This window comes from Vipera berus (assembly GCF_964194415.1).
Source record: "Vipera berus genome assembly, chromosome: 2".
NCBI lineage: Eukaryota > Metazoa > Chordata > Lepidosauria > Squamata > Viperidae > Vipera > Vipera berus.
Genome location: NC_138203.1, coordinates 224293428 through 224306565, shown reverse-complemented (window position 1 = coordinate 224306565; position 13138 = coordinate 224293428). Strand labels below are relative to the sequence as shown.

At 37.0% G+C, this 13138-nt stretch overlaps 1 protein-coding gene across 2 annotated transcripts in view; it reads left to right on the top strand.

Annotated features, from left to right (window-relative positions):
- SFMBT1 (Scm like with four mbt domains 1) overlaps window positions 1-12982 on the top strand; it is a 110331-nt gene extending 97349 nt beyond the window's left edge. For both annotated transcript variants that reach the window (XM_081316829.1, XM_081316830.1), the window contains exons 17-21: window positions 157-332; window positions 1179-1357; window positions 1465-1710; window positions 5624-5752; window positions 8781-12982. In XM_081316829.1, coding sequence (XP_081172955.1) covers window positions 157-332; window positions 1179-1357; window positions 1465-1710; window positions 5624-5752; window positions 8781-8921 — 871 coding nt within the window. In that variant the 3' untranslated portion in view covers window positions 8922-12982. The remainder of the gene's footprint in view (window positions 1-156; window positions 333-1178; window positions 1358-1464; window positions 1711-5623; window positions 5753-8780) is intronic.
- The last annotated feature ends 156 nt before the right edge of the window (window positions 12983-13138 follow it).

Sequence of the window (13138 nt, the reverse complement as noted above, 5' to 3'; positions counted from 1 at the left end):
TAGCATAAGCCACAGGCTGTAAGTCATAATATGGTACATTTTGGTTTGATTACTGTGCTGTATGAAGCCATCTCATGTGTATTTCTCTGATATACAGAGTGTATTTCTGTGTTTACTTTCTCCTTTCCTTATTAATGAAACTTTCCTTTGCTACAGATATAAAGGAAAGAGCTACCGGGCTACAGTGGAAGTGGTAAGAACAGCTGATCGAGTTGCAGACTTCTGCAGGCAGACCTGCATCAAACTGGAATGCTGTCCAAATCTCTTTGGCCCCCAAATGGTGCTAGACAAATGTTCTGAGAACTGCTCTGTTCTAACAAAAACGAAATACAGTAAGTAATTGTATTATTGCCATTTATTTGCTCCAAAATGTGTAGGCAGCTAGAAAGAGCATTTTTAAATAAACACACAATATCCCAAAAACTTTATGATGGCTGCCAGTTGGCACTTCCTAGGGCTTTCAGTAAACAGAAACAAAGCTTGCAGTGGTGTAATTGGATTACAGCCAGTTGTTTGGATAGCATACTAATCCATGAATTAATCCTATTTAATCAATAATAAATCAAGGATGCCATTTATGATTAATGGTTTTCTCCTTCACCATTTTTTGGGCTTCAGACATTACAATATCTCAAGTCAAATTATGACTGCATTAAATTGAAGAAAAATACCTTGCAGATCTTCTTCATAAGTTAGATAATTTGAAGAAATTCAGTAAGGTTATGACTAAGTGCGTATGTGAATCCAACCATTGTCACTGTGATTTCTGAAAGCTTTTTGTTTGTTTCAGACTTTAGTAAAAAATAAAATGCTACATTCACTTTCATTAGCATCTTACATACTATCTTTTCTGTTTGATACCCCGTCCAGATAACCCTTCTTTGTATTATTTGTTCCTTTCAGGAAAATGGCTCTTCTCTTTAATTACATCTCATGGTAGCATAACTGATGTATTAAGAAACCAGTTTGACTTATAAATTGGCAGACAACCCATCCTCTGTCTTTGTAAACACTCTGCTCTTTTTCCTAAGGCATATCCCATCACTGCTACAGTAATGTAAAGGTTGCACACAACCAAAATAAGCTCCCTCTATATAGAATAACAATAAGGCCTTATCTTTTTAACAAATGATGAATTGTGTTTCATGATAACAACCCTTTTCTTTTAACCTCTGCAGCCCATTATTATGGAAAACGGAGAAACAAAAGGATTGGCCGACCACCTAGTATCCACAGCAACATTGAGGCAAGCATGAAAAAAGCAAACAGGAAAAGAAAAAAACGGAAAAACTTCTTTGTTCATAAGAAGAAGCGATCCTCTACCTCTGTAGATAACACACCAGTGGGATCACCCCAAGTATGCAACTAGGGGGGCGGGATGTGTTTAATATGCAAAGCTGTAGAGGTGGTGGGACAAAGTGGTTGCTAATCCATGCTATTCTGAGTCGCTCTGTACTGTTTCAGGGAAGTGGAGGTGAAGATGAAGATGATCAGGATGAGATAGACGAGGAATCTCTTACTGAAGACAGTACTTCTGAGCATCAGGAAGAGCTGCTTGAGGAGTCTGAAGTATCAGAGAAGAAATCACAGTCATCTTCCCCAACGCAGAGTGAGCAGTCTCATTTTGGGGCTCCAGACCGGGACAAACGGAAAAGAAAACTACGGACTTTTTCTTTCTCAGATGATGAAAATAAGCCACCTTCACCAAAGGTATATTTTGATTTTAAAACATGTAACAATCATCAAGCCTTTCAGCAACTTTCTCTCTCTCTTTCTGTAAAACTTAAATTTCCCTTAAATGCCTCTTCTAAACTGGCACCACTTGAGGGATGGGGGTGATTTCTGCTCATTTGGTGAAGCTTAACAGCAACTGAGAAACCAATTTTCTTATTTTTCCCTTTCTCCAGGAATTAAATCTACACTTAAAGATGGATGATTAACCTTTATTTCTTTAACTAGGAAAACCTAACTAATTGTTTGCAATTTGAAGTACATAAAATGCACCTTTCTGGCCTGTATGCTAGGCCTTATATATAATGAATGTAATAACTTTTATCAGCAATTTTGTGCCTCTTAATTTCAATGTGCATTCAAGTAGTGTGTGTGTGTGTGTGTGTGTGTGTGTGTGTGTGTGTGTATGTATGCATGCATATGCGCACATGCCTGCGTGTGTGTGTGTGAATTTGACATTCTCTTCAGTAGGTTTTTACCATGATCTCAGAACACAGAAAGGTAGTCAAGGAAATAATAGAAAATACAATTCTGCTTTACAAAAAATAATCAGAAATGTAACTAACTTTGCTGCAGAAGATGCTGCATTAAATCTGTAGAATTCTGTTCATTATGAAACATTTATATCCTTAACTCTGAGAATTCTAGGTGACTTATTTCTGATCACAAAGTGAAGGTACATATTTATAGGATATGTGAAATTAATTATAATCAGTGGGTTTTTTTCTAAAAAAAAAAAAAGGTGCCGGAACTCAGAGGTGCTGTCACTGGGAGCGATGCCGGTGTCTTGCTACGGCATCGCCACCCGTCCTTTGCACCCCCGCCCCTGCAGCTCAGGGCCACATGCCGCGAGGATTCCCCTTCCCACAGTTGCCATGCTGTGGCCCGTGCTGAGCCCCCACCCGGAGCTGCTCCGAACCCCGATCCAGAGCTGTGTTCCTCGTGGCAGTGGTCTCCGGCACCAAACAGCCTCTTTCTAACCACATCCAGAAAAATTTGTAACAAACATTGGAATTCTCAAGGCCATGTTTGGTATTTCCCAGCAATCTGTTACTGGAAGGAAAAAGCAATCCCTGCTGCGTTACTGATCCCAGAGAAGCACTTGCATGTATGCAGGTATCCTTAGGGTGCCATAGTTATGGATGAGAAATATTGGTTGCAAAGTTGGCATTTCTGGATGTAATACAGATATTTTGGACTTATTTTTGTTTCTTTGCATGTTTGATATTTTTAAAAAGGCATATGCTACTGACTACACTTATGCACATATGTAACATCTTTTGAAAGATTGTGACTAAACAAAATTTTAATGTACAGATAATACCACCAGAAATTATTTTAGCCTTTTTAATAAATGTTGTTATTGATGTTAAGCTCACCATGGAAAACCTCATATATTGTTATGTATATACTAGATTAATTATGTAAAGACTGAAGTGCAACATAACTAGATTCTAAATAATCTATTTTTCAAAACACACAACAGTCCAAACAGTAAAAGTAAAGTCCAAATTAAGAATATTTCATTCTTAAGAACTGTTTAATTTAAAGTGGTTTAGTTGTAATAGATGGTTATAGATTTAAAATAGTTTTCAAGAGTGTATAAAAGATACTATTTTTTTCTATCATCAGCTAAATTAGACATATTACATTGAGAAAAATGTTTCTCATTTCTTTCCTGTTATCTTTATTGATTTCACTGCAGAGATGTTAACATAGGAAATAGATTATTTTGTTATCTAATTTTACCTTCCAAAAGACAGAAGCAGATGAAAAATGTGAGGTTCTTTCCTGTTGACTTTTTTGAATTAGCTGTTTTAGATTCTAAAAGTTTAGTTCCTAAAGACGTAACCTTGTAAATAATTTTAATGTCCTCCTCTAGTGCAGGGTAGGCAACCTTGGCTCTTTTATGACTCAAGGACTTCAACTCCCAGAATTCCTGAGCCAGCATGGCTCAGCTTGGAAACCTCTCTCTTTCTCCTCAGCATGGCTGGCTCAGGATTTCTGGGGGTTGAAGTCCATGAGTCATAAAAAAGAGCCAAGATTGCCTACTCCTAAAGCCAATAGAGGGAGCTTTTTTTTTTTTGCAAAAAAAAAGGTGCCGGAACGCCGTTCTGAGCATTCTATGAGAAAAAAGCCCTGATTATAATTAACTAATTATAATATATAATTGTAATGATAATATACTGTTATAATGAATTAACACAATCTGCTTTAGGATATCACACAGGAGGAAGTATATAGAAAAAGACTGGTGATCCTGATGAAACAAATTTCAGGTTTAGACCATGCCACAATAGATTAGAATCACACTCTCAGTCTTGATTATCCCTTTAAATAACATAAATCAGATATTGTCTATACTCAGATTACCTACATTTATGACTATTTAAATGGTTATAAGCCTGGTTCTCGAATGAACCTTTATTATCAAAGTACAACATACATACAATGACATTGGCTGAGCCTCCCTTCGTGCCCCCCCACAACTCACAGTGACAACAAACCCACCATCTTGTTACACCATGTGAGCTAATTGCACAATGTGCCGGCCTTGCGAGTCTGTCATGCATAAAGTTATTTCCTGTTCAGGAGCCTGACAGCCAATGGGTAGAAACTGTTCTTCACCCTGTTGGTACAGCTGGCTATACTTCTATACCTCCTACCTGATGGTAGAAGAGTAAAGAGGTACCGACCAGGGTGTGAGTCGTCCCTGAGAATTTTCCTCACTCTTCCAAGGCAGCAGGCCCTGGCAATGTCATTCAGTGGTGTCAGGGGACAGCCCACGATGTTTTGTGCTGTGCTCACCATCCTCTAATATCTTTCTATCCGCGGCTGTCAAGCCAGCATACCAAACCACAATACAGTGTGAGAGGACGCTTTCTATAGTAGACCGGTAAAAAGATGCATGAAAAATGAATATCATCAAATTAAAACCAAAACATTTCACTGTCGTCAAATACAAACAGTGATGATTGGATATTGCATCTATACTGCAACAACAGGAATGACAACAATGACTTGCACTTTTTTTTTTACTTTCAGTTTAGTTTGAGGTCTTTTGTATCTAGAAGGCTGACAGCCATGAATCTCTGCTGTACTAAACCTCACTAAATTCTGCTATACTGAACTCAGAAGCTTACAGTGCCGTTTCTGTTGCATATACCACACTGCCACTCTTATATATTATTTATAATTTGGAGCAATCCGATTATTTATATGGCTATTTCAAGTGTCTTTTTGTCTTCCTTTTTTCCTTTATTAATCCTTTTGCCAGGGTTCTTTGTACAGAATTCTGTCTTTTTTTACTTTAGGAAATTACAAAACGAGTAACTTACTGAACTGCAGGTTACCCTCGACTTATGACAATTCATTTAGTGACTGTTCAAAGTTACAATATCACTGAATAAAGTGACTTATGACCATTTTTCACTCTTACAACCATTGCAGGATCCCCATGGTCACTTGATCAAAATTCAGACACTTAGCAACTGACATATATTTATTATGGTTAGAGTGTCCAGGGGTCACATGATCTCCTTTTGTGACCTTCTGACAAGCAAAGTTAATGGGAAAGCCAGCCTCACTTAACAACTATATTACTAATTTAACAGCTTCAGTGATTCACTTCACATCTGTCGCAAGAAAGATCGCAAAATTGGTTTAAATTCACTTCAGAACTGTCTCACTTAGCAACAGAAATTTTGAGTTCAACTGTAGTCGTAAGTCATGTTTTCAGGACAGTGGATATGTTACACCAACAATAGGACTTCTTTTTTACACCTCAGAATACTGGATCAGTGGCTCGTCTAACTCATTAGGAACATTTTTTTGTTCTGGAAAAGATTAAGGAAGAAAAATGATATTTTTGTCTTTATGTCTTGTGGCATAGGAAATAAAAATAGAAGTTGATGAAAAATTACAGCTGGACAGCAATCCTCTGGAATGGAGTGTAGCAGATGTCGTACGGTTCCTTAAATCTACAGATTGTGCGCCATTAGCTAGAATATTTCTGGATCAGGTATGTTTTATTATTGGCAATGAATAATTGACTCCATGAAACCAGTATGTCAACTAAAATAACTTTTTGATCAATTTATGTGTTTATACATGCATTTGTGTAATTTGTACACATATGCATATGTATAAATTATTGAGAATGTTTTAATGAGAAGGTAAGACTCCTCGAATTTTCTTTGGACTAAGTGAGACCATTTACCATACTTTTAACTTTATCACTAAGCCTTTACTTTAATGTGTGTCTGTATGGATTTATATATTTAATTTAAATTTACTTATATATCTCTCTCAGGATTCTGAACGACTTACAATACAAAATGGGTAGAATACAACAACATAAAAACTTAAAAAACAAAACAAAAAGGCAGCCAAAAGTTAGGAAGTAAATGTATGACTCCTGCAAAATATTACTACATTTTGGGGCCAACTTACTTACTTACTTACTTACTTACTTACTTACTTACTTATTTATTTATTATTGGGACTTATATGCCACCCTATCTCCCGAAGGACTCAGGGCGGCTAACAACAATAACATACAATAAATACAGAAGTTAAGATAAAATTAAAATTAAAGGCCCCTGTATAATAAATTAAAATTAAAATTAAAATAAATTAAAAAATTAGAGTTAAAAAATTAAAAACATAATTAAAATCCCTGTCAGTCCAGGTCAGCCAGGTGGAAAAGGAGTGTTTTGAGGCCGCGGCGAAAGGACTGGAGATCTGGGGCCATCCAAAGCTCAGGGGGGAGCTGGTTCCATAGGGCTGGCGCTCCCACAGAGAAGGCTCTCCCCCTGGGGGTCGCCAGCCGACATTGTCTAGCCAACGGTACCCTGAGGAGGCCTTCTCTGTGTGAACGTACTGGGCAATGGGAATTCGTTCCCGGCAGCAGATGGTCCTGCAAGTATCCCAGGCCTAAGCCATGTAGGGCTTTAAAGGTAAGTACCAGCACCTTAAATCTCACCCGGAGGGCAACCGGTAACCAATGCAGCTCACGCAGGAGGGGTGTAATATGGGAGTATCGGGGTGCTCCCATCACTACCCGTGCAGCCGCACTCTGCACCAGCTGAAGCCTCCGGGTGGTCTTATAATGAGCAGGGATAGCTTTTTTCAGTTTTGAAAGGTACTGGCACATTTGATCACTAATAGGTAAAGTTTTAACCCAGAATCACATGAAAAATCCTGCTGTGCTGCCTCATTGTGGCGGGGAAGGGGTATATATGGGAAGGATGAGCAAAAGATGTTGGGAATGTGTGCCTTATGTATGTAATCTTAGCAAGATCACCTAAGGCATGAAGATCATCCTAGCTGCCAGCTAAAGCAAGCAGAAACCTCTATTGGGCAGCAGTGTGATGGGATGGTATTAGGAGTCAGGTGATAATTATAATGATAATAGCAAAGGCATCATTTTATACTGCGCAGGAAAAGGCAATGGTAAACCGCTCTTGTATTTCACCAAGAAAAGAACACAGGTAGACAAGATAAAGCAATTGATGCTACAGTGCCTGATGATGGGCTTCTCAGATCAGTTGCATGCTACATATTATTGAGGAAAAGTTGAGAATCTTTTCTGAGTGCAAATGGTATTTATGAAGTAACTAAACCAGTGTTTCTCAACCTTAGCATCTTTAAGATATGTGGACTTCAACTCCAAGAATTCCCCAACCAGCATGCTAGCTGAGGAAGTCTGGGAGCTGAAGTCCACACAACTTAAAGGTGCCAAGTGTTTGAGGAACATTGGCCTAGACTAAAGCCTTCCATCTATTTTGCAAATATAGAAAGAAATTTATAGTCCTAATGATAGGGAATGGATTGGAATGTTATTTAACCATTTCTGAAATGGTCTTATACATGTAAAAAGGTAAAGGTTCCCCCGCACATGCGTGCTAGTCGTTTCTGACTCTAGGGGCCGGTGCTCATCTCCGTTTCAAAGCCGAAGAGCCAGCGTTTGTCTGAGGACATCTCCGTGGTCATGTGGCCGGCATGACTAGACGCCAAAGGCGCACGGAACGCTGTTACCTTCCTACCGTAGTGGTCCCTATTTTTCTACTTGCATTTTTACGTGCTTTCGAACTGCTAGGTTGGCAGAAGCTGGAACAAGTAACAGGTGCTCGCTCTGTTACGCGGCACTCGGGATTCGACCTGCCAAACTGTTAACCATCTGGTCGACAAGCTCAGCGTCCTAACCCACTGAGCCACCGCGTCCCTCTTATACATGTAGTCCTTGTTTAATAACCACATTTGGGATTGGGAAGTCAGTCGTTTAAGTATATTATTTATTATTAGAGTATTGCGTTGATATATGAGCCAGGAGTCTACAATGCTATTGCAGAGTAGTAGTTTGGCTGCCTGTTTATCAGGTCAGGCACACACTTGCCTGCTTCCCATGGTATGCCATAAGAGTGCGAGCTAGCTTCACACCAGAAAGACTGAGAGGCTTTTCTTACAGCATTATCCTAGGCTCCCTCCCAGGAAGGTTCAGAGCTGGCAGGATTTGACTGCCTACACAGAGCACTAACTGGTTGGTACCCATTTATCTATTCACATAGAACATACTTTTGAACTGCAAGGTGGGCAGAAGCTAAAGCAAGTAATGGCAGCTCATCCAGCCAAGCAGTGTTAGGACTTGAACCACTGGAGTAGAGACTCATAGTCATTAAGTGAAGCAATCAGTAAGTTAAATCACTGCCAGTTTTCCTTTGCTTTAAAGACCTTCGAAGGTCATAAAAGGAAGGATTGATCATAAAATTACTTTTTTCAGCATTGTTATAATGGAGAACAGTCACTAAACCAGAATTGCCTGTATTCTAAAAGGAAGAAGATAGAGCAATGAATTTCCATATGGCTTAAATTTAATAAGTGAAGGATTTAATTAATTTTATATTGCTATCATATCCATCTTTCTTTTTATTCCTCTCCTTACATCCAGTTTATTGTACTTACTATAATATATGTAGTGTCTTACCAAAGTATTATTTTGTTTATAATGCCTTAATAAAAAAAACATTTCTTTTAATTTCCCTTGATAGGAAATAGATGGGCAGGCACTTCTCCTGCTCACTCTTCCCACGGTTCAGGAGTGCATGGACTTGAAACTTGGCCCAGCCATTAAACTTTGCCATCACATCGAAAGGGTTAAATTTGCCTTCTACCAGCAGTTTGCCAACTAAAACAGGAGGAAGAAGATAAACTGAACCTGAAACTTTGAAGCACAAGTGCAGTAACCTGCTTTTCCTTCAACAGGAAGAACCAAGAAGGGTTAGATGGAAACTGCTTATGAACTGGCTTTATAGTTTTGCACTTTGAGTGGGGAAAATACTTGGAGCAAAATATGAATGCAATCCTAACTATCTTTGCAGCTGTCTTTTGGCTTTAAAAAGTAGTACTTACTCATTCTGTACATCAGGGCTTTTTTATGAATAAAAGATATCTTTTCATGAGGAGAAAAAAAAATCCTCCAGTTGTGGTATGGACAAAGAATTTACAGCACGTGGAAAGGAATGCAGAAGATGAGCATCTCTTTGCTGCTTGCTGAATGACCGTCCTCTTTTTAATTTTAATTTTTTTCAGTCTTGAAGGTAATTTAATTGAGTAGACTTAGCTGTTTGCCAAGATACGTGGTGTGGCCAAAAGCTTAAAAGTGAAAGTGCAGCTTCTTTCTGATCTTTATTTTAGAGCCTGCTCTCTACCTCTAAAACCAAAAAAGGCTACCAGGCAAGTAAAAGTATGATACAGCTACTGACTTTTCTGTAGTTAAATTATGGATGCTCCTCTTTTTTCTACTGTCCTGACAGAAACCTAGCCTTTAGCAGCTACTTGATAGTCACAGACTGAAGAAGTAACACTCTTTATTATGGAGAAATACTGATAGTGAAGAGTGAGCCTGTCATGTTGTAGATAAAAGTAGAGGGGGGAAACTTAGAAATTGTGGATATTAATATGTGCTATGGGTAAGCTTAAAGTTGCACAGAAATATTGCCACACATCAGAAATTATGTGTTCATTTTTTTTTAGAAAATATGTAGCTGTTTAGGGAAAATTACATGGTCTTCCCTTATTTGCTTAAAAAACTGAACTTCCATCCTTAGAAGAATGAACTGAAATGCAGAGCTCCTTCCAGTTCTTAAATAATTGAATTTCTCCACTTAATTGTTACATTTTTGTAAATGCACACATAGAACTTGATTTTCTTAAAGTATATACAGAAGAAAAATTGTGGCATAGCTTGCATGCCGTACACACACATTAAGAGATGGAGTTTGGTTTGCCTAATGTGTAGAGAACTCAGCTGAGTTCATCAGTTTAATATGCTGATCTAATACAACTATAGGAACAAGCTGATACTTTAACATGTTTTGAATGGAAAACTAGGTTTTTATTGAAGCTAAAAGGACCAGAGCAGTTTCTGCATTTCTACCCATTACATACATAATTGGTGACTTCAGCCACTGAGTATTTATTATTCACAAGTTAGATCAAAGCATTGGTGACTTGCTGGAGAGTCGTGTTGCAGGGCATATTGAATACTTTCAGGAAGAGAGAGAATGTGTATCTTGAAAGAAATTTCTTAATAACTTATTCTGCTACGTAGAATCCTAGAGGCAGAATGATTTCATGCTTCAGGTTTCAGTCAAAGTAGGTTTAGTACATGAAATGCTATGTAACTGAACATGTGGGCCACGTTTGCAATTAGATTTGTATATTGAAATTAGTGCTATTCAGATGCTCCATTATTTATAAGAACATGCATGTGTGTGAGAGTATAAATGCCTCTGTTTGGCATCAGAAAGAATATGGGGGGGTTGTAAAAAAGATATCAGGCTCAATGTAATTCTTGCTTTATTTAATTAGCTCCAGTTGGAATACACTCATGTGTTCAGACTTGTATGTCTAACATTTTCAGGGTTTTTCAAGTAAAGCTTTCATATGCCATATATTGCTATAAGTAATATTTTGAATGCCAGTACAATAGATGCTGTCTTATTTAGGTTGTATTTATAGGCTGACATTTCAGTCTTGTTCTATCGTTTTGGTCTTAGTATAACCATTAAGGGTTTTCCAAAACAAAACAAAAAGATGGTTTTCATTACTTCTTACTTTGAATGAGTCATTTCTATGCAACATGTAAAAAACTGATACATTTCATTTATTGAGGCCAATTCAAGCATGTCTTCTGGATTGAAGTTTAAAAGGTTTAACACAGTTTGTAAAATATTCCATATATAGTTCTGAAATATTATGAGTTTAGTAAAATGTAATTTAATCTATAAATCATTCATCTCTTTCCTATTACTGCCCTGATGAGTCAGCCAGTCTTACCTGCTTTGCTACTGATATGACATCCAAAGCCTGTTGGAATATTAAAATTGGTTAAAGAAAGTCTGCAAACTTAGATACCATTGTATATCTTTATGAGGCCAGTGACATTCTAGCTTGGAAAAATTCTGTTGGTTTCAAGGCCTGCATTAATATTTACCTAAAGCAGAGAGTGGAAAGGTAAACATAGTTTTCAGATTCCTGGTGCTAATTGCTGTAAAAAAAGCATATAAAAATTATTAGAAACTGGCAGCAAACTAGATTTTCTCACGATTGTTGTCTTGAAGAAACACTTAAAATTTGGGGAGATAGAAAAAAGTCAACATAAACATTTAGCCTACTCTGAAAATACAAGCTACTTTTTATAGTTGACCAATGTGCAAAATATTCTTCAATTATACTCTGTAGTTGCCATTTTTATGATTCTAAAGATTTGGGAGAACAAAAGAATCAGTCCAATATTTCATAGTTACTAAATTAAGCACGGAGTTTTCCAAGATACAGAGATTCTTTTTTTATTTTTAGTATTAACAGGCCAAAATTTATCAGTTAAGAAGAGTTGAATAAAAGGTTTTTGCAAAAGATGTTTGCCAAAATGTGAAGTCTAAAGCCAGGATATCAGCCATTTTGTTTCTTTCTGTAAATAAAAGTTCACTCAAGATGTACAGCCAAATGTTTTAGCAGATATAAAATTCAGCATTTTAAATGAAGGTCTTTAAATGCCATTTTTGGCTTTGCCTAAGATAATTGTCTGCTCTGAAAATTTTCAGAATACCCAATAGTTGCTAAGCACAAAGAAACTGACATTGCCTGGAAACCTCACTGGTGTAAATTTCACTATATTCCAGGTGCATATGTTGGTATTAAAGTTTCACTAAATTATCCATATATGACCTTTATATTTGAAAGCAGCCTTAAGGGTAAGAGGTCAGAATGGATTTTGAAAGGATAAAACTAGTTTAAAAACTATGTTATATCTATAATTCAGTAGTATTTGTTGGATGTGCAGCAATATAACCCCTTTCCCGTGACTTGGATTTGTAACAAATGGATTGTATACTGAAGGCTATGAATGTGAATTCTTTTTTTATATCATGTTTCAAAACCAACACTGGAGAAGCACCAGCATAGTGTTTACTCCTCATAAGTACTTGCTTGCTAGAAATAGATTCTATTATTTATATTCTTTTAAGCAATTCTTTTTTTAAAAAAACTAAAAACCAAATTCTATGCTGGAGAGCAAGTTGCTTTCTTCAGTTAATCAATTTAAATTCCAGTATTTGTCCTGTGCAGGGCTAGAACCTGGAATCCCTAGACATTTGGAACTTCACAGAAATAGGATTGACTTAAAATACCGAAGATGATTTATGTGTATGAAAAATGTATCCCTGTGTTTGCCCTATGGAGCCTTATATACCTTATATTACTGAAGGTTTATATTCATCAGCTTCTCCGGCTGCTATTTTGTTTTAATTTTCACCCATTTTCTCTTCTGTTCTGATTGTTCCCTTAATGTTCATAGACAATCAAAATCTCCTGAAAGAGCCTCTAAGGCAGGTACTGCCAGCATATTTCTTAGTGGTAATAGCTCATTGGACATGCACTTTCCTGCTTTGCTCTAAAAAAAGATTAAAGATGTATATTGTGTTGTCTTTTCTGCTTGCTGTATTTTTACTTTAATTAATATATATGTGTGTGCGTGTGTGTGAACTGAGGATAACATTTTGAAAGTAGAAGTTATGCACATAAAATGTCTACTGAAGCACCTTCTTTGTTGCCTAGGTGCATCAGGTAAAGGGTTTTAAAATATTTTAGATTATTTGACTTGTTCTGTAAATGAATGTATATAATTTTGTGGTACTTCATGACCGTTTTAAGTGGTTGTAAGAAAATTAAAAATACTTAATTGATGCCAGTTTCTTTTGTGGTATTGTTGCCTGCTTGGAGTCTTTAATTGATAAAGAAAAGGTAGAATTGAAAATTCATACCAGTATATGTGATTTTCCAAATATTTTACATTGTTTTTTTAAAAAAAAACCAACTGCAGTTTTCGAATCCTGGAGCAAATTGG